Consider the following 19670-nt stretch of genomic DNA (forward strand, 5'->3'; position numbering starts at 1 on the left):
CCGGTGGGCAAAAAAAAAAAAAAAAAAAAATCACTGCTATTGGAGGATTTCTGTCACTTGTAACCAAACCCCGTTCTAGCCCCCCAGTATGTTGCTATCACAGACAATATTGTGGTGACCCCGAGTGGGATTTTTCTCAGGTTTATATCCAGGAATGGAATCACAGATCACTGGATGTGCACCTACCCATTTTCTCTTGAGTACAAGTAACTGGACCTCTTTATAAATCCATTAGCAAGTGCTAGAAGGTTCCAGTTTCCTCATCTTCCCCAGTGCTTAATCTGGGGAAGAAATGGGAAAGACTACTCATTGTAAAAGGATTTGCATTTCTTCAACGATGGAGTGATTATTCATCCTTTTGATCAAAGAGATTGATCACTCGTCAGGGAATCTTTCTAAAACTCCCCTGATTAGAAACATTCAAAACTTTAAGGAGGGCTTCCCTGGTGGCGCAGTGGTTGAGAGTCCCCCTGCCGATGCAGGGGACACTGGTTTGTACCCCGGTCTGGGAAGATCCCACAATGCCGCGGAGCGGCTAGGCCCGGGAGCCATGGCCGCTGAACCTGCGTGGCCGCAACGGGAGAGGCCACAACAGTGAGAAGCCCGCGTACCGCAAAAAAAAAAAAAAAAAACTTTAAGGAGCCCTGATCTGGTGCCGCAGCTTGGCACTTTTCCTAATCTCATTCATCCTCAGAGCAATCCTGGGAGGCAGGTGTTATTATTCCCATTTTACAGAAGAGAAACAAGCTAAGATGAATTAACCTGTCCCAGACCACACAGCCACGGAATGCAGAGCCAGATGGAAAACCAGGTGGGCCTGTTGAAGACTGCCCCCTGCCCGCTCCCCAGCCAGCCTCCCTCTCTCACTGCTCTCCACACTGCACGGCTTTCAGACCCTGGTGTTCATTATGCTGCCTTCTGTGACAGGACCTTTGCACATGCTTTCTGCTGCTTGGACTGCTCTTCTTTCCCTCCTGGAAAGTCAATGACCGCCCCTCCCCCACATCTGAGGTTTTAGTCAGGGACTTACTGGGGACTATAGCCTGGGAGACAGCCTCTCAGATAGCTCTGAAAAACTGCTCCAAAGAGGTCGGGGGTGAGACCAGTTTACATGTAAATATTTTGGTCAGGGAGTACAAGCAATCAATATACATTTTGGTAAAAGATTACTGCCGGTCACAAAGAGCAGTTTTCTCAAGTTAATGATTATAGTGCTTTTCTATGTATGGGAAGATGCAAGAAGCTGGGTTCATTAAAATTCTTCCTGAAATGCATATGAGCTACCTAAAAGCCTGTTGTTCCAGAGCACAAGCATCCTGTTCTTAATTTCCTCCGTCTGGAGCAGAGTGCTGCGTCCCGTTATCCGCTTAATCTCTGCATCTGAAGCGCCGAGTGCGCTGTTGCTCAGCTGCTGCAAGCAGGTTAATCTTCGTAGACTTGGATGTTGAGCGAAATGCTCTTTGCTTTTCTTTTGTTTGCAGAGCTCAGGGACCATTTCTTCAGAGAGGCTCTCAAACCTCCCTGACCGGGTCAAATGCCCCTGCTATCAGGTCCTTATAATACCCATATGCCAGACTTTTTTGTGGCACTTGTCATGGATGAACTTTTTTTTCCAAGAAATTCCACATGTACTTATATTTCACAAAGCACAATTTCCAAAGCTAATAGAGCAAAAGTTGGGCTCCAGTTGAAACCAAGAGAACTGTACAGACATATTTATTTATCTGAACTTAAAGGAATTTTAATCGAGAGATCCATAAAATTAAAAGGCACCTTGGGCAGGGGGTGGGGTGAGGGGGACTTCCCTGGTGGTCCAGTGGTAAAGAATCCGCCTTTCAATGCAGGGGACGCTGGTTCGATCCCTGGTCAGGGAACTAAGATCCCATATGCCGTGGCGCAACTAGGTCCTCGCACCACAACTATTGAGCTTGCGTGCCTCAACGGGGAGAGCCCACATGCCACAAACTACAGAGCCCATGCGCCCTGGAACCCACGTGCATGGGTGAAAGAGAGAAACCCCGCACGCCACAACTAGAGAGAAGCCCGAGCGCCACAACTAGAGAGAAGCCTGAGCGCCACAACTAGAGAGAAACCCAGACTGCGTGCCATAACGAAAAGATCCTGCATGCCTCAATAAAGATCCCGTGGACCACAACTAAGACCTGACTCAGCCAAAAAAAAAAAAAAAGGCGCCTGGGGGAATTCCCTGGTGGTCCAGTGGTTAGGACTCAGCACTTTCACTGCAGGGGGCACAGGTTCGATCCCTGGTGGGGGAACTAAGATCCTGCATGACATGCAGGCGTGGCCATAAATAAATAAATAAATAAATAAATGTCACCTATACTTGGGGAAGAACCAAATATTTTTCCCATTTGCCAAAACCAATTAGCATCAAAGTATTTGTCTTTATAACCAGAAAGTTTTATTTTCATTAATGTCCAGAGGTACTGTGTTTGGACTACAGATTTTTTATTTTTTTTTAGCTTAATGGAATTTAATTTACATGCCTCAGCATTCACTCATTTTAAGTCTACAGTTCAATGAGTTTTAGTAAATGTCCACAGTCCTGCAGACGTTTCCTGGTGCCTCTTTGTACCTCCTCCTCCCCCTGGCCCCAGGCAACCACTAATCTGCTTTCTGTCACATTAGTTTTGCCTTTTCTGTATTTTATATGAATGGAATAATACAGTATGCAGTCTTTTGTGTCTGGGGTCTCTCACTTAGCACAGTGTTTATGAGACTTACCCATACTGTATGTATCATTGAGCAGTGTTCCTCTGTATCAATATACTATTCACCTGTCGATGGATACATGGGTTTTTTTCAATTTTTTTGGCTATGATGAATAATGCTTCTATGGACATTCACATACAGGCTTTTGTTTGGATATGTTTTCATTTTTTGTTGATAGATACCTAGTAGTGGAGTTGCTGGGTCATATGGGAAGTGTATGTTTAATTTTTTAAAAATTTATTTATTTTTGGCCGCGTTGGGTCTTCGTTGCTGCGTGCGGGCTTTCTCTAGTTGTGGCGAGCGGGGGCTACTCTTCGTTGCTGTGCACAGGCTTCTCATTGCGGTGGCTTCTCTTGTTGTGGAGCATGGGCTCTAGGCACACAGGCTTCAGTAGTTGTGGCACGCAGGCTCAGTAGTTGTGGTGCACGGGCTTAGTTGCTCCGCAGCATGTGGGATCTTCCCGGACCAGGGCTCAAACTCGTGTCCCCTGCATTGGCAGGCGGATTCTTAATCATTGTGCCACCAGGGAAGCCCTGTATGTTTAATTTTTAAAGAAACTGCCTAATTGTTTCTCAAAGTAGCTGTACTCTTTGCATTCCCACAAACATTCGTATCATTTCCAGTACTTTATCAGGGTATTTGTTTCTTTATTTAGGCCACGCCTTGCGGCATGCAGGATCTTAGTTCCCACCCAGGGATCGAACACATGCCCGCTGCAGTGGAAGTGCAGGGTCTTAACCACCGGACTGCCAGGGAAGTCCCAGTGCGTTTATTTTTTTAAGCTATTCTAGTATAGCTGTATCTTAATGTGTTTTTAATTCTATCTTCCATAATGACCAATGGTGTCATAAACTTGTTGGCCATTCATATATCTTTTTTTAAACATCTTTATTGGAGTATAATTGCTTTACAGTGTCGTGTTAGTTTCTGCTGTATAACAAACTGAATCAGCTATATGCCTATGTATATCCCCATATCCCCTCCCTCTTGCATCTTCCTCCCACCCTCCTCATCCCCCCTCTAGGTGGTCGCAAAGCACCGAGCTGATCTCCCTGTGCTATGCATATATCTTCTTTTGTGAGATGTCTGTTCAAATCTTTTGCCCACTTAAAAAATTGTGTTTTTGTCTTACTGAGTTTTAAGAGTTCTTTATACATCTGGATAGAAGTCCTTTGTCAGATACATGCTTTGCAAATGCTTCCTTCCAATCAGTGGCTTGCCTTCTCATTTCACAGGTGCACCTTTTGCATGCAAAAGCTCCTTCAGATAAGCTCTATGAGGGTAGGTAAATCTGCAGTTGCCTGACACCCAGCACAATGTCAGGCATATAGTAGCTGCTCAATAGTACTGAGGAAATTCAGTGACTACAATCTGAAATTCCTCTCCATCTCTTTCCTTTAGACCCTAAAGGGAGACCAGGCTTAAGGTTCTGAAACGTGAAGTACTCCTGGGGCAATGCCAAGCAGGACAGTGACTCAAGAGTTTCTGATAAGGCCTCTTGCGGGGGTCCCAAGAACATGAGACTCTAGAATTTCGGCAGAGGGACTTAAGAGGTCTGGTTGGAAGAGGGGTCTTGAAGCCGCCTTTGCATAGAACTACACTAACTTTACTTAGAGTGTATGTTTATTAGCTGTAGCTTGGCGATTGGGGCGGCGAGGCACTTAGGAACAAAGCTGTTTTGGTGCCAGGGCTCTGTGGTCGAGCCCCGTCCATGGCTAGGAGTCTCCTTAGCCCCTGGCTGTTCCAAGTGAGACCATCAGAGGGCGCAAGTTGGAGGTGAGGAAAAACTGGCTCCAGACGCGGCCGGTGGGGTCTGGGGACACTTTCTTAAACGTCTGCAGGGAAAGCTCAGCTGGGTTGGGGAATCCGAAGGGTAGGGACGGGGGCCACTGTTCACCATTCATTCATTCATCCAACACTTACTGAGCACGTATGAAGCCCCAACCGGACACCGTGGGGAAGAGAGTAAGAACTGTCTGTTGGGACTTCACTGATGGCGCAGTGGTTAAGAATCTGCCTGCCAATGCAGGGCACACGGGTTTGATCCCTGGTCTGGGAAGATCCCACATGCCATGGAGCAACTAAGCCCGTGCGCCACAACTACTGAGCCTGCGCTCTAGAGCCTGCGAGCCACAACTACTGAGCCAGTGCTCCTGAACGAGAGAAGCCACTGCAATGAGAAGCTCGCGCACCGCAATGAACAGGGGCCCCCGCTCGCTGCAACTAGAGAAAGCCTGCGCGCAGCAACGAAGACCCAACACAGCCAAAAAATACATATAAATAAATTTCTAAAAACACAACCGTCTGTTGGCACGTTTAGAGATATTTACAGTACTACCGTATTTCCAGAATCTTTTAAGGTTCCATTATCTCGTTTGATCTCGTTCAGTAAGAAGTCTGCCAAGCGGCGTCGCAGATAAGGAAGCCGAGATTCAGAGTGGGAAGGACTGTAACAGCTCACCCAGACACCTTTAGGTCGGCTGTCACGGCGGGAACGCAGCCGAGGACCGTGGCGACCGGCCACAGTCACGTGACGCGGGAACGTCGGCAAAACCGCAGGGGCGCGCGCGGCCTCCGTAGTCGCGTCAGGGGCCGGCCCGCAGCGGCGTCCACCGCCCCCGCCCCTGCTCCAGTGTCACATGACCGGCTCTTAGCCAACATGGCGCTGGCGGTGGTGGTGGTTCGGCGCCGGGGCTGACCAACCGCGAATGCGGTGGGCTCCTACCCGGGGTGAGGGGTGGCCTCAACCGGGAGGGGGCGGGGGATCGGACTCTCCTCAACCCGTTCCTGTCTCTGATCTCACCGGAGTTCCACTCGTCCCTCCGCGCGGTGTGTCTGCCGGGGCGGGGACGCATGATAGAGCCCGGGTTCCAACCCCCGTGCTCTGTGCTTCGGGGCAAGCTCCGCTCGGTGTCCGAGCGCACTTCCCTCGCCTGGGTTCCCTCCATCCTCCTTTCTCCAGCCTCCTCCCCTCGCAGGTGGGATCGTCGGTGGGACCGTAGCGCGGGCGGGCGCGGCCCCCGGGACCATGTCCGGGTCCGACACCGCGCCCTTCCTCAGCCAGGCAGATGACACGGACGACGGGCCTGCGCCCGGCACCCCGGGGTTGCCTGGGTCCATGGGGAACCCGAAGTCCGAGGATCCCGAAGTCCCAGACCGGGAGGGACTGCAGCGCATCACGGGCTTGTCTTCGGGCCGTTCGGCTCTCATAGTGGCCGTGCTGTGCTACATCAACCTCCTTAACTACATGGACCGCTTCACCGTGGCTGGTACTGACTTCTGGGAGAAAGTTAGAAAGGGGGATGGGAGCGGGGTCCCGAAGGTGGGGTTGCCTCGGCCAGCCCATCCTGAGTCTTCTCCTTCCCAGGCGTCCTTCCGGACATTGAGCAGTTTTTCGACATCGGAGACAGTAGCTCTGGCCTTATCCAGACGGGTGAGTGGAGGCCCCTCCTGGGCACACAGCACCTCTTCTTTCTGTTCTACCCCAGTTGGGGCCACACGCTGGCGTGCCTGGGGCCTTATTTTTGGGAGGTCTGGTGGCTGAGCTAGGGGAGGAGATGGCCATGGCTCTGCCCTGAGGCTGTCCTGTTCGATTAGGACACCACATTTAAAGAGATTTAAAGAGGGAGTCAGTTTTGTATAACAGTTAAGACAGACCTGGGTTTATATACCAGCTTTTCACTTAATGTGATGGTAGGCAAGGCCCTCAACCTCTCTAAGCCTCACTTTCCTTGTCTGTGAGCTGGAACTAGTAATAACCCCGGCTCACCTCATAGGGCTGATGTGAGGATTAAATGAGATAATGCCTGTGAAGTGCACAGTACAGTATTGGAAAATGGTAGGCACCCAGTAAATAATGGCAGAAGAGGCTGTCTAGAAGGGGAGGAGGTGAGTTTTACTTGTTCAGAACTTTGGGATTTATGGGAAAGGCAAAGCCAAGGCCAAGTCCTATTGTCCTTCCTTCCCTCCTTCCTTCATTTCTGAGCACCTACCATGTGCCAGGCCCTGGAGGAAGTACTGATAACATCCAAAGAATTTCACAAGACGTTTTACCCCCATTCTCTTCTAATCCTTTATCAGCCAAGGAGTTATTATTCTTGTTTTATAGAGAAAGTAGGTAGTATCATCTACATTTTTATAAAGAAACTGAGGCTTGGAGAGGAGTTAAGACTTGCCTAGGGTCACACAACAAGTTCGAGGCAGAAGAGGAGTTTGAAACCAGGTCTTGCAGTGTTCTTTGCTCCACTCCAGGCCACCAAGGAACTGGAGTTATTTAAGCCAAAGTTTAATGGAATGAGAATGGGATCATAGGTCCAGGTCTGCAAATCTCTAAAGAGTTGTTGAGTTAGAGAAGAAATAGGTCTGGGACTTCCCTGGCAGTCCAGTGATTAAGACTCTGTGCTCCCAATGCAGGGGGCAGGGGTTCAATCCCTGGTCCTGTAACTAAGATCCCACATGCCCTGTGGCTCAGCAAAAAAAAAAAAAAAAAAAAAAAAAAAAACCAGGTCTTTCTCGGCAACCCAAAAAAAAAGAAAAAAAAACACCAGGTCTTTCTCGGCAACCCTCTTCACGTTTTCATTCAACACATGTTTGTTGAGCACCTGTTTTGTGCTCGGCAGTGTGTTAAGTGATGGAGACACAGTCATGGCCAATACAGTCCTGTCTTCCTGGAGCCAACATTTTGCTGTGCATGAGGGGGGCAACAGTCCCTGAAAACCTAAACTAATAATGAGATACTTTTCTATAGAAATAACTGTTATGTAAAAGAAGACAGAGTAGCTGTGATAGAGAGAGACTGGATATGTGGTGGTTGGGAAGGTTTCTGAGCTGAGGGTGAAGGAGCCAAGGTTGTGGAGCTCAGGGGAGAGGAGAGAACAATTCCAGAGAGGACAGCAGGTGCCCAAAGCCTTAAGGTGGTATTGAACTTGGCAGTTGGGCCATTGGGGTACAGAGAGGGAAAGTGGATAAGCATGAAGTTGGAGGGGTAGGGAGAGGCTAGATCAGATAAGTGCATTGCAGACCAGGGTAGGAGGAAGCCATGAGTCAGCTGGGCCTTCCATCCTACAATGGAAGATTTGAAGAACATTGGAGCTGGAGCTGGACAACTACTACCTCCCCCCACTCCCGCTTGCAGGAAGCTCTGATAGTTTCAGGGTTGGGAGTTATTCCTGCCCCCCTTCGCCCTCCCTGAGCTGGTTTGGGGGTGGGCTAGGGGTACTGGGGCTGGGCTGTGACTCTCTGCTTCCCCCCAGTGTTCATCTCCAGTTACATGGTGTTGGCACCTGTGTTTGGCTACCTGGGTGACAGGTACAATCGGAAGTATCTCATGTGCGGGGGCATTGCCTTCTGGTCCCTGGTGACACTGGGGTCGTCCTTCATCCCCAGAGAGGTGAGGTCCCACACTGGCTCCTGCTTCTGCCCTCCCCCCCGCCCTCTCCTCCCCCCAACCCTGACTCCCTCACCATCAGTCTTTGCTGCTGCTCTTTGGAGTCATTGCAGACTGGGCCCGGGGAACTTGTGCCGTTCCCTTGGTCCATGCCGTCTTCTGTTCCCTGTTTGCCTGATTTATCTGCCCACCCCATCCTCTCCCCTTTTCTTCCAGAACCTTCTTCTGTCCATCATCCCCTCCTTCCACTGCACACCTAAACACACACATTTCTCTGTCACAGGAAAGACCTTACCAGGACTGCCCTCTGTCGGTCTTCCTCTTCCTAGTCAGACTTCCACAGAGGGGAGCTCCAGTCTGGGTGAAGGAGCAGCTGGGGCGAGGCTCTCATTTTGCCTGCACTTCTTCTCCTCCCACTCCCCGCTTGAGCACTGCTGACTAACCTGCCCCCGTCCCTCCGTTGCCAAAGTCAGCAGTGCCCTGTCAGTTGCTAGCTGTAGCTCCTACTTCCTAGTCCTGTTCTCGCTGGATCTCCTGGGAGCCTCTGGCTCTGTTGACCTACTTCTTCCTTCCGAAAACTCTCTTCTAACTTCTGTGACCCCCTCTTCTGGTTTTCGTCCTGCCTCCCTGGCTGTTGCTTCTTTGCTCCTTTGAAATCACCTCTGTCTGTGCTCACTTTCTGACCTGGGACTCTGTCTCCTCAGCCCCGGACACTACACACTCTCCTTGGGTGACTGTGCCTTGTTGTTAGCTTTGGTGTCTCTGGTAGACAAATAAACCCCCGCCTAAGATCACTGTTCACTGTTGGGGTGTCTTGGGTGGTTTGGACAAGATAGAAATAAAGATTTATTTTGTACCTACTGGGTGCAAGGTAATGAACAGACCTTTTGTTGTCCAGTTCTCACAATAGGTATGGGAACAAGTTGTTATTATCCCCCTTTTGCAGATAAGGAAACTGAGGCTCAGAGAGGTTAAGTTGTTTTCTCAGAGTCACAGCTAGTCAGTAGTGGAGCCAAGATTCAAGCTCAGTTTGGTTTGATTCTAAAACCCAGGCCTCTCCTGCCATCCCTGCCACCTCTCCAGAGCTGGCTGGTGAGGGAGGCTGGGAGGCTGGCTGCAGGGCGGGGTGCCACCTGCCCCATATCTCGTTCCCCAGCGATTCTGGCTGCTCCTCCTGACCCGGGGCCTGGTGGGGGTCGGGGAGGCCAGTTACTCCACCATCGCACCCACCCTCATCGCTGACCTCTTCGTGGCAGACCAGCGGAGTCGGATGCTCAGCGTGTTCTACTTTGCCATCCCTGTGGGCAGGTGAGTGGACCTCGGGCCTGGTGGGGAGGCAGAAGGGCCTTGCCTGGAACGGGACTGACCAGCCGTCTCTTCTCCTCCCCCACCCCCTTCCCACAGTGGTCTGGGTTACATTGCAGGCTCCAAAGTGAAGGATGTGGCCGGGGACTGGCACTGGGCTCTGCGGGTGAGTCGGGTCACGGCCTGGGGAAGAGTTAGTGGTACACTCACTGACTCCCCCTTTCTACCGTCAGACACCCCCTTTCGAAGGCAGTGCTCACTCTGCCAAGCCTACAGGCAGCCTAGCTGCCCTCACTGCGAAGCCACGTGCTAGGTAAAACTCTTGATTGCAGGTGATAGAAGCCCATTGTACGACTGTAAACCCCCAAATGGGACTGTATTGGCTCTCATAATGGAAAGTCCCAGGGTGAGCTTCAGGTAAAGCTGGATGCAGGACTCCCACAGTGTCACAGGAATTTGATCATCCTTTTCTCAGCTCTACTTTCCTCTGTTATCTTCCTTCTCAAGCAAGTGAAAGCTCCACGTGTTTATCTTCCCGTTTAGAAACTTCAGCACCCTGGATCCTTGAGCAGTAGTCCTGGACGGTGTCTGATTAGATGAACGTGGGTCACATGCTGGCACTGACTCAATCACTGAGGCCTGGGAGGTTTAACATTACTCTTGGCAAAGTCTGGGTTACAAGCCCCACCCGATTTGAACCACATGGGTTGAGAGAAATGGGGGAAGTGGTTTCCCAAAAGAAAATTAGGGTGCTGTTGCTAAAGAGGGAGCAGTTAGGCTTGCAGAAACACTTCCTAGTGGCAGTCACCCCCTCCCCTCGACCACAGGTTCAGCTTCCTTGAGCAGGCACTGACTGGGTGTTTGAGGTCTTGGGGCCTGAGTTGCTTTTATACACCCTCACTTTCTCTCAGCCCCCAGGGTTGAGTGTCTCCCCGTCGGTGTCGGTGCCTTTCTTGAAGCCCACTCTTTCCCCAGGTGACACCAGGTCTAGGAGTGCTGGCTGTTTTGCTGCTGTTCCTGGTAGTACGGGAGCCACCAAGGGGAGCTGTGGAGCGCCACTCACACTCACCACCCCTGAACCCCACCTCGTGGTGGGAAGATCTGAGGGCTCTGGCAAGAAAGTGAGTTCAGTTCCATCCTAACCCAACATCTGAGGCCCCCAGGGAGGCCCTGAGGTCTAGTTTGAGATTTACATGGGTGTGGTCTTTGTTCTGTTTTCTGTCAGCTGGCCCTACCCTAAAGCCAGGAATTCTGTCGCCACTGCCCCCTTATGGCAACTGCTTGAATTACAGGCCCAGATCCTGGAGGCCAGTACAGCCTCCAGACTCAGTGCCCTATTAAAATAAGCCAGAGAGGGAGAAGAGAGGTCTCTGACACCGATACCTCAGTGGAGTCTAACTTCCTCCCTCCTAATTGTCTGCAGTCCTAGTTTCATCTTGTCTTCCCTTGGTTTCACTGCTGTGGCCTTTGTCACGGGCTCCCTGGCTCTTTGGGCTCCTGCTTTCTTGCTGCGTTCCCGTGTGGTCTTGGGGGAGACCCCCCCCTGCCTTCCTGGAGACTCCTGCTCTTCCTCTGACAGGTACCCAGATGGGGTCTGGTCTGGGTAGCCCTGTAGGTGGCAGGGGATGAAGTGGAGAGAGTCTGTGATTCAGACTCAGGCAAGGAGAGTGTGAATCCTGACTCCACAAGCTGCTTTCTTTCCCAGAGTCTCAGTTTCCTAGTCTGGGAATAGGTGCCTTCCTCTTGTGAACCATGGGGTGCTGTGCCTGGATAGACCTGCGTTGTGAGGGTGGCCGGGATGGACGATCGTTCTCTCTGGGCCATGGGGGTGAGGCTAGCCCCCTTGCCCCTCCCCTTCCCTCCAGCCTCATCTTTGGGCTCATCACCTGCCTCACCGGGGTCCTGGGTGTGGGCCTGGGCGTGGAGATCAGCCGCCGACTCCGCCGCTCCAACCCCCGGGCTGACCCGCTGGTTTGTGCTGCTGGCCTCCTGGGCTCTTCACCCTTCCTCTTCCTGTCCCTCGCCTGTGCCCGTGGTAGCATCGTGGCCACCTATGTGAGTAGCCAGCAGGTGTCTAAGGGGGTGTTCTGGGTCCAGGTTGGAGGAATGGTGCACTGGGGCAGGACTAGGGTCAGAGCCAACTCTGGAGTGGGAATGCCTGGGTTTGAATCTCAGCTCTGGCCATTCTTAGCTGTGTGACATTGGGCAAGTGACTTAACCTCTCTGTGCTCAGTTTCATCTTCTGTAAAATGGGAATAATAGTAGCAACTGTCTCCTAGGGGTGTTGTGAGGGTTAAATGAGTTAATAGATGGGCCTGGTACCTAGTGAACCCTCCATGTGTTTGCTCGTCTTGTGATGAGACCAACGCCCTACCCCTGTTCCCCCTCCTTCACCGCCTACCTCCCATCCCCCAGATTTTCATTTTTATTGGAGAGACACTGCTGTCCATGAACTGGGCCATTGTGGCTGACATTCTGCTGGTGAGTAGGTGGCCCAGGGTTACCCCAGAGGCTGATGGGAGCAGGGAGTTGGGGCAGGGGACCTCACTTGCCTTGAACTGTGACCTTCACCCCTTCTTCAAAACCCAGCCCTGGACTGACTTCAGAGTCCAACCCCAGGTGGGCCTGTAGCCTGGACCCACCCTGCTCTTCACCCCAGCCACACCTCTGAGCTGGGGTTCACCTGACCTCAGCCTAGGCTGAGCCTTGGCCCTGTCCCCGCCCTCTGTCTCCTGCCCCTCTTTCCTCCCAGTACGTGGTGATCCCCACACGACGCTCCACCGCTGAAGCCTTTCAGATCGTGCTGTCCCACCTGTTGGGTGACGCTGGGAGCCCCTACCTGATTGGCTTGGTGAGCACGGTCCCTTGGCTGGGCCTGGGATGGGGCTCGGGGGACCCCACATTCCCAGTACCAGCTGGTGGCCAGTGGCCTGAGCACAGGCCAGATTAGAGGGTCTCACCCTAGTGAGGCATCCGAGTCCCCTGTGCCAGGCACTCTTCACCTCAGAGGCTCAGCTGGGTGGGCACGATTTTGTCTTGTCAGATTTCTACCGGTAAGGTCCAGGCCTGAGTCTCCTTCATTCTCCGGAGTTCAGGGGCTTCCTCTCCGTTCTCCTGACTTTTCTTTCCTTGTCTACCTGCAGATCTCCGACCGCCTCCGCCAGGGCTGGCCCCCCTCCTTCTTGTCTGAGTTCCGGGCCCTGCAGTTCTCGCTCATGCTCTGCGCCTTCATGGGGGCGCTGGGCGGCGCAGCCTTCCTGGGCGCTGCCATCTTCATTGAGGGCGACCGCCGGCGGGCCCAGCTGCACGTGCAGGGTCGGTCGGGCCTCCCCACTGTCCGTCCACAGCTCCTTGCCTAACTTCATGATGCTGCCTGCTTGTCCATCCATCCCCCCACCCAGCCCCGTGTCCCTGGCAGCCCTCAGTCCACAGCCCTCCCCTCCCTCGGCCTCGGGTCTCCCTGTCCCACGAGCTGATGCCCCACTGTGTGTCTCTGCTGCCCCGTCCATTTGCTAGTGCCTGTTTGTCCCCTCCCTGGCCCAGTGTCTGTCCATCCAGCCCTGGCTCTGATCCCCCGCCGACAGGTCTGTTGCGTGAGGCCGGGCCTGCTGATGACCGCATCGTGGTGCCCCAGAGAGGACGCTCCACCCGGGTCCCCGTGTCCAGTGTGCTCATCTGAGGCGTCTCCGCTTGCTACCTGCACATCTACCACAGCTGGCCCTGGGCCCACCCCAGGAGGTGCCCGGGCCCAAATCCTCGGCTGGCCCATTTTCTAGGAGGGGCCTTGGGCCATGTTCCAGCTCCTACACACTACACAGGTGGCCAAGAGGGGATTCTGGGGGTCCGGGAGGGGGATCCCCCGCCACTGGAGCAGCCTCAGGGGCTCGGTGCTATTTGTAACTGAATAAAGTTTGTAGCCAGACCCCAAGTGCCTGCTGGAGTCTCTCTGGGTGCTAGTGACCCCTGGATTGCAGGGGACGCCCCCTCTCTAGTCCCAGGTTCCCAGGGGCTGTTGGGTCACTCCTGCGGGCCCTTGGGCAAATCCCTGCCCTTCTGGGCCAGTGAATGAGGGGGCGGAGTGAGCTGGCTCGGTGTGACCAGGAGTCGCTTATGCCCATGTCTCCCCGAGAGCCCACCCTTCTTGGCAGGCCGGCCAGGGTGAGGTGGGGTGGGCACACCCTGGGCGCCTCAGAATTCCTGGTGTCAGGGCCTCCCTCCCTGCCGCCTCCTTGAGCCACGCTGTGGAGGGCACGGCAGCTGGCTGGCCTGCAAGTATCTTTTCCTCCTCCCACTGGTCTGAGTTGCCCCTTGTCCCGGGGACCAGCAGACCCTTCCTGAGGGCCCAGGCCGGCTCCTGAGGCCGCCTCTCCCCCTCCCCACTGGCTGGGTGGGGGTGGGAAGGGGGAGGGTACAGCCAGCTGAGCCCTGATGATTTCCTGCCCTCACCCGGCGCTCACCACAGCTTCCTGCCACAGGCAGGCAGGCACTGAGGAGAGGCAGGCGCAGAGTCCAGGGGCAGGTAGGGCTGGGGCACAGGGTCTGTGTAGGGGTGGCTGGCGCCAGACTCCAGGTCAGGGCCTGACCGCCCTGGGTTCAAGGGTCTTCCAGAGCCTGCGCTGACGCCCGCTGAGGGGAGGAGAACCAGGGAGCCCCCGAGGAGGGCGCAGCTGCCCCCCACCAGGCTCCCAGCCTGGTGCCCGCTCGGCCCCTGTACCCTTTGTGGCCTGGCTCTTGCCCCGCTGCTGCTCTGTCCCCAAGGGGTGTGCGGCGAGCAGCTAGGCCCGGTCCACGCTCTCCCCTGCAGATGGAGGCAGTCAGCCTGGTCCTCTTTGTGCTGGGCCTCCTGCTGCTGCCTCTCTTGGCTGTGCTGCTGATGGCATTGTGTGTGCGTTGCCGAGAGCTGCCAGGTGAGTGGGTGCTGGTGGGGCGTCCAGACACACCGACAGGGATCCTCACCCCACGCCCCAACTCCTTTGTCCCTCTTTAACTCTTTTGAGTCACTGAGAGCCCCGTACTCCATCACCGTCTGCCCTCGTCACCCCCTCTTCCTGCCTCACGGGCCCTCTCTTCCCCAGGCTCATATGGCACTGCTGCCTCCGATGGGTGAGTCTGCCCCGTCTGCCCTGGGTGTCTCCCTCAATACCCCATGTAGGGCTGGGCCCCAGGGGACTGAGATGGGGTCTGGGGCCTCTCCCAGCTGTTTACCCAAACTGTGTCTCTCCTGCTAGTTTGACCCCAAGTAGCATCGTGATCAAACCGCCTCGTGAGTACATGGAGGGTCACCTTCCTTGGATGCGGGGGGAGCGTCTCCTGGCGTGGGTGGGAGAGTGTGTGCCTTTGTTCGGTTTCCCCCTGTGGCTGCCCACACGGCCTTGACCTGAGCTGGGGGTGGGGAGGGAGATGGGTGCCCCCCCCACCAGGCCTGTCCAGGGCACAGGGGTGTCGGGGGTAAGTCTGCCCTTCGAGGCCTCGTCCAGGGTAGGGGCGTGAGCTTTGGAGTCATTCCTTCAGCTTGGTCCTGTGTTCTCAGCCACAGTCGCCCCCTGGCCACCAGCCACTTCCTACCCGCCTGTGACCTACCTGCTCCAGAGCCAGCCAGACCTGCTCCGCATCCCGTAAGTGGCCGCTTCCCCTCCAAATCCCCCTTTTTACCCCCTCACCTGCTTGGATTGGGGGCCTCTTTCCCTGTTGCAATCCCTCTTGCCCCAGAGCCCCACCCCAGCCTGCCCTCTGACCTTTGATTCCCAGGAGATCCCCACAGCCCCCCGGAGGCTCCCCCCGCATGCCGTCTTCCCAGCAGGACTCAGATGGCGGTAAGCGTGGAGCCGGGCCCGTGGGGCTGGGGCCAGGCGGAGGACAGGCCCCTCTGAGCTAGCTCAGTCTCCCTCTCCTGCTCTCTCTGCAGCCAACAGCGTGGCCAGCTATGAGAACGAGGGTGCGTCAGGGGCCCCGGCGGCCCTGGTTGGGAGGAGGCTGGGGCCTGTCCTGGGCTCCGCTGACCCTGTGTCGTTACCCACCCCAGAGGCAGTCTGTGAGGATGCGGACGAAGATGAGGATGAGGAAGACTATCCCGAGGGCTACTTGTGAGTGGCCAGGCGGGAGGTGGGAGCTGAGGCCGGGGCTCCTTGCTCACCCGCTCCTTGGCTCCCCTCAGGGTCGTGCTTCCTGACAACGTCCCGGCCACTGGCGCCGCCGTCCCACCAGCTCCTGCGTCCAGCAACCCTGGCCTCCGAGATAGCGCCTTCTCCAGTGAGTCGGCCTTCTGACCACTCCCCGCCCCTCTGTGCTGAGGCCCCTCGGCTCTTCCCTCTCCTCCTGGACGTTTGCTCCCCCTCCATTTTCTCTCTTTTCTCTTTTTAGCACTTCCGTCCTTCAGATAGGGGCACTTCGGCTCCGATCGTCTGATTTCCTTACCTTTTCTCTTCTCCTCCCTCCTTGTCTTTTGCTTTTATTGTCTGCAAGATTTCCTTGACTTTATTCTTCTTTTGAGTCTATGCTTTCGTCTTTCTTGTCCAAAAGCCCTTTCTTCATCTCTGAATGTTCCTTTTTCATAGCCTCCTATCTTGTCTCACAAAGGCAGTATCATCTCGTAAATCTCTAAGGATATTGATTATAGGTCGTCTTTTTTGGGGTTTCTTTGGGAAGTTTTCTTCTGCTTCCTGTGTTGTTTCAGTTTCCTTTGGGCTGCTTTTCTCTCTTCGTTTTGGTTCCATCCTGCCTGTTGGAGGCTTTTCTAAGTGTCTTGTGATCTTCAGTGTTCCATTCCTCTCCTTCCTCTCTATACTTGCTCTGGGTCTTGACTTCCACACCCTGGCTTCATGTGCCATCCTGATTCTCAACTCACGGCCTCTCTCTTGAGCCCCAGACCATCAGTCCAAGTGCTTATTTTCATTCATTCATTCACTCATTCAGTCATCCATCATATTTACTGGGTGCCCCTGATATAATCACATCTAATGAGGCAGAGTTGTGATTAAAACAGCTAACATTATTGAAGGCCTACTACATGCCCTACTAAGAGTTTTATGTGTATTAACTTATTAATATTAAACGTCACAATTCCCAGGGGCTTTTGATCCTGTCCCTTCCCCTCCTGCCCCACACTTGTCCCATCTGTACAATGATTTGTTTATTTAACAGAAACTTGGCAGCACTTACGGTATGACAGGCCTTATTTTAATTCACCGTTTTCACAACACCCCTGTGCGGTGGGTACCGTTCCTCACCCTATCTTACAGATGAGAAAACTGAGGCCCAGAGCGGTTAGGTAGCTTGCCTGAGGTTGCACAGTTAGTTAATGCTGGAGCTGGACTTGAACCTGGGCAGTCTGACTCCGAAGCCTGCCTTGTCCACATCCTCAGGGAGAAATAAGTCAACACATGAAAGAATAAGATGTCGTCAATGGTGCTAGGCGCTAGGAAGGATCAAGGACAGGAGAGGGGGGTCAGGGCGGGCCTGGCTGAGGAGGAAGGGCCAGCAGGGCTGATGGCGCCTCTGACTCGGCCCAGCCCTGCGTGTTGTTTCCTTCCGCACACGTGTCGCCCAGCCCCACCACCCCGAGCCGCTCCCCGGCCCTGCTCCCTGGCCTGGGGGACACGCTGGAGCCTGCTGTCTCTCCTCCCACAATTCCGTTTCCCCTAATCAATTCTGGTCAAGCCGTCCTACTTCTCTCCATCGCCACCTGCGTGGCAGGTCCGGACCGCCCTCCCTGCCTCCCTCTGGGGCTGACAGTGGGGATGGTCTCTGGGGGCTGCGGTTGGGAGCCTCTGGGTGTCTGCCTCGGGGGTCTGGGTAACAGTGCGTGGGCGCCAATGCTTTTCCTGCAGTGGAGTCGGGGGAAGATTACGTGAATGTCCCTGAGAGTGAGGAGAGCGCGGATGCCTCTCTGGGTGAGTGGCTGGGGTCTGCCTTCCCTCCGCACTCTCGCACCCCCCCCATCCTCACTCTCATTCCGGCCTTGAGGGTGCCCACCGCCCCCTCTCTGGCTTCCTCACCCTCTGCCTGGGTGTCCTCCTCCTCTCTCACCCTCAGTGTGGCCTGCCCCCCTTTCGGTATGGCCATCCCTCCTTCTGACCTGTCCCCACAGATGGGAGCCGGGAGTACGTGAACGTGTCCCAGGAGCTGCCGCCCGTGGAGAGGACCAAGCCTGGTGTGTGTCGGGGGAGGTAGGGCAGACACGGGGAGCTGCCTTGGAGGAGAGCGGGATGGCCTGTCAGCTGAAGACCAATCTCCCTTCCCTCGCAGCCGGCCGGAGTTCCCAGGAGGTGGAGGGTGAGGAAGCTCCAGATTACGAGAATCTCCAGATCCACTGAAGGCCCGGTGAGAGGCCCGCCCGGCCCGGCCCTGCCCTGGGCCTGCGGGCCCTCCCCGCCCTCTCCTCTCTGAGTCTGGGGCCCCTGTGGCTGCCACCGACCTCCTGACCTTGTACCCCTCCCTCTGCCCCTGTCCCGCTGTGTTTCAGTGGGAGCCGTGTGGGGTCTGGAGCCAGCCTTGCCTGGGAGTGCTGAGCTGAGCAGCTGGCAGCGGCTCTGTGGGCCCCCACTCGGCATCCCGCCCCGCCTCCAGCCTGACGACAGCCTGAGAACTTTCCCCTAACTTATTGTCACTTCGGGGGCCCGTCTGTGTGGCCCCAGTACTCTGCACCTTCTGACGCAGCCTGAGAACAAGCCACCCTGGCCCCAGCCCTGCTCTGTAACAGAATAAAGGCTGCTGTGGTCTGTAGTGCTCTTAGCTTTGGGGGGCCCAGTGGGTCGGAGTCAGGGTGAGGGTGGGCTGTGTCCGAGGTCCTGAGTGTGTGTGTGTGTGTGTGTGTGTGTGTGTGTGTGTGTGTGTGTGTGTGTGTCTCTCTCTGCAAAGGCCCGGTGAGAGGCCCGCCCGGCCCGGCCCTGCCCTGGGCCTGCGGGCCCTCCCCGCCCTCTCCTCTCTGAGTCTGGGGCCCCTGTGGCTGCCACCGACCTCCTGACCTTGTACCCCTCCCTCTGCCCCTGTCCCGCTGTGTTTCAGTGGGAGCCGTGTGGGGTCTGGAGCCAGCCTTGCCTGGGAGTGCTGAGCTGAGCAGCTGGCAGCGGCTCTGTGGGCCCCCACTCGGCATCCCGCCCCGCCTCCAGCCTGACGACAGCCTGAGAACTTTCCCCTAACTTATTGTCACTTCGGGGGCCCGTCTGTGTGGCCCCAGTACTCTGCACCTTCTGACGCAGCCTGAGAACAAGCCACCCTGGCCCCAGCCCTGCTCTGTAACAGAATAAAGGCTGCTGTGGTCTGTAGTGCTCTTAGCTTTGGGGGGCCCAGTGGGTCGGAGTCAGGGTGAGGGTGGGCTGTGTCCGAGGTCCTGAGTGTGTGTGTGTGTGTGTGTGTGTGTGTGTGTGTGTGTGTGTCTGTGTTTATGGGTCTCCATCCTTGCAGACCCTCTGTGCTCCCGAGGGTCCTGACCAGGTATGTGTGAGTGACTGAACGAAGCCTGGGACACGTCACCTTCTGAGTGAGGCAGTTCTGAGCCCAGCTGGCACTCCTGGGGCTCAGGTGCATCTCCTCATGAGTTAGTCCTTGGAAGTGGCAGACGATGGCCGAGGTGATGGGAAAACAGGGCGTGGGGAAGCGCTGGGTGGGCGTCTAGAGCAAGACCCTTCCCCACTGGCCCCTGGTTTCTCCATCTTTAAAACAAGGGGGTGGACTTGATGACCTCAAAAGGCTTGCTTTTTTAAAAAAAATTAATTAGTTTTTGGCCACATTGAGTCTTTGTTGCTGCGCACGGGCTTTCTCTAGTTGCAGAGAGCAGGGGTTACTCATTGCGGTGGCTTCTCATTGCGGAGCATGGGCTCTAGAGCGCAGGCTCAGTAGTTGTGGCGCACAGGCCCGGTTGCTCCGCGGCATGTGGGATCCTCCCAGACCAGGGCTTGAACTTGTGTCCCCTGCATTGGCAGGCAGATTTTTAACCATAGTGCCACCAGGGAAGTCCCTCAAATGGCTTTCTTAATTCTTACTTTTTGTGGTTCTTAATAAAACAGAACTTTAAAAATTGTCTAAGCAACTGAAAAAGCTAACGGGCACAGACCTCTTCAGACGTGACTTAGAGATGACTTACCTGGGGGTTTTGGAAAATGTAGATTCTGATTCAGTCCATCTGGGATGTAGCCTGAGACTCTGCATTCCTAACGAGCTCCCAAGTGGTTCTGCTGCTGCTCCAAGACCCCCCCCCCTCTGAGTACGAGGGTCTGGTGGATACCCTGGTCATTGGGACTGGCCCCCA

At 55.0% G+C, this 19670-nt stretch overlaps 2 protein-coding genes across 13 annotated transcripts; both read left to right on the plus strand.

Moving 5' to 3' along the window:
- Positions 1 to 5315: 5315 nt before the first annotated feature.
- SPNS1 (SPNS lysolipid transporter 1, lysophospholipid) lies at positions 5316 to 13346 on the plus strand. 9 transcript variants are annotated; one of them, XM_024744421.1, is made up of 13 exons: positions 5316 to 5463; positions 5712 to 6002; positions 6101 to 6166; positions 7986 to 8122; positions 9276 to 9427; positions 9524 to 9590; positions 10400 to 10545; positions 10848 to 11003; positions 11290 to 11479; positions 11840 to 11905; positions 12177 to 12275; positions 12568 to 12739; positions 13009 to 13346. In XM_024744421.1, the coding sequence occupies exons 1-13, from the start codon at positions 5442 to 5444 to the stop codon at positions 13101 to 13103; spliced, it is 1659 nt and encodes a 552-aa protein (XP_024600189.1). In that variant the 5' UTR covers positions 5316 to 5441; the 3' UTR covers positions 13104 to 13346. The 9 variants fall into 9 exon arrangements, with proteins under 9 accessions (XP_024600189.1, XP_024600192.1, XP_024600193.1 ...); XM_024744425.1 differs by having other exon boundaries at positions 5369 to 5463; positions 5798 to 6002; XM_024744422.1 differs by having other exon boundaries at positions 5402 to 5446.
- A 146-nt stretch (positions 13347 to 13492) lies between these two features.
- LAT (linker for activation of T cells) lies at positions 13493 to 18687 on the plus strand. Of its 4 annotated transcripts, XM_024744431.1 has the most exons (12): positions 13784 to 14331; positions 14500 to 14527; positions 14653 to 14687; positions 14955 to 15039; positions 15173 to 15237; positions 15330 to 15359; positions 15447 to 15507; positions 15579 to 15673; positions 17251 to 17313; positions 17511 to 17573; positions 17669 to 17743; positions 17886 to 18145. In XM_024744431.1, the coding sequence occupies exons 1-11, from the start codon at positions 14229 to 14231 to the stop codon at positions 17734 to 17736; spliced, it is 696 nt and encodes a 231-aa protein (XP_024600199.1). In that variant the 5' UTR covers positions 13784 to 14228; the 3' UTR covers positions 17737 to 17743; positions 17886 to 18145. The 4 variants fall into 4 exon arrangements, with proteins under 4 accessions (XP_024600197.1, XP_024600196.1, XP_024600198.1 ...); XM_024744429.1 differs by lacking the exon at positions 17886 to 18145 and adding an exon at positions 18281 to 18687 and having other exon boundaries at positions 13493 to 14331; positions 15330 to 15507; positions 17669 to 17738; XM_024744428.1 differs by having other exon boundaries at positions 13493 to 14331; positions 15330 to 15507.
- Positions 18688 to 19670: the final 983 nt, after the last annotated feature.

This window comes from Neophocaena asiaeorientalis, unplaced genomic scaffold, assembly GCF_003031525.2.
Source record: "Neophocaena asiaeorientalis asiaeorientalis breed wild unplaced genomic scaffold, Neophocaena_asiaeorientalis_V1.1 scaffold91, whole genome shotgun sequence".
NCBI classification, from domain to species: Eukaryota; Metazoa; Chordata; class Mammalia; order Artiodactyla; family Phocoenidae; genus Neophocaena; species Neophocaena asiaeorientalis.

Coding starts and splice junctions, on each gene's coding strand:
- SPNS1 (XM_024744419.1), top strand. CDS start 5,442: ATGCGGTGGGCTCCTACCCGGGGTGAGGGGTGGCCTCAACCGGGAGGG. Junction 9,428..9,523: donor TTTGCCATCCCTGTGGGCAG/GTGAGTGGACCT, acceptor CCCTTCCCACAG/TGGTCTGGGTTACATTGCAG. Junction 10,546..10,847: donor CTGAGGGCTCTGGCAAGAAA/GTGAGTTCAGTT, acceptor AATTGTCTGCAG/TCCTAGTTTCATCTTGTCTT.
- LAT (XM_024744429.1), top strand. CDS start 14,229: ATGGAGGCAGTCAGCCTGGTCCTCTTTGTGCTGGGCCTCCTGCTGCTG. Junction 14,688..14,954: donor CATCGTGATCAAACCGCCTC/GTGAGTACATGG, acceptor CTGTGTTCTCAG/CCACAGTCGCCCCCTGGCCA. Junction 15,238..15,329: donor CCAGCAGGACTCAGATGGCG/GTAAGCGTGGAG, acceptor CTCTCTCTGCAG/CCAACAGCGTGGCCAGCTAT.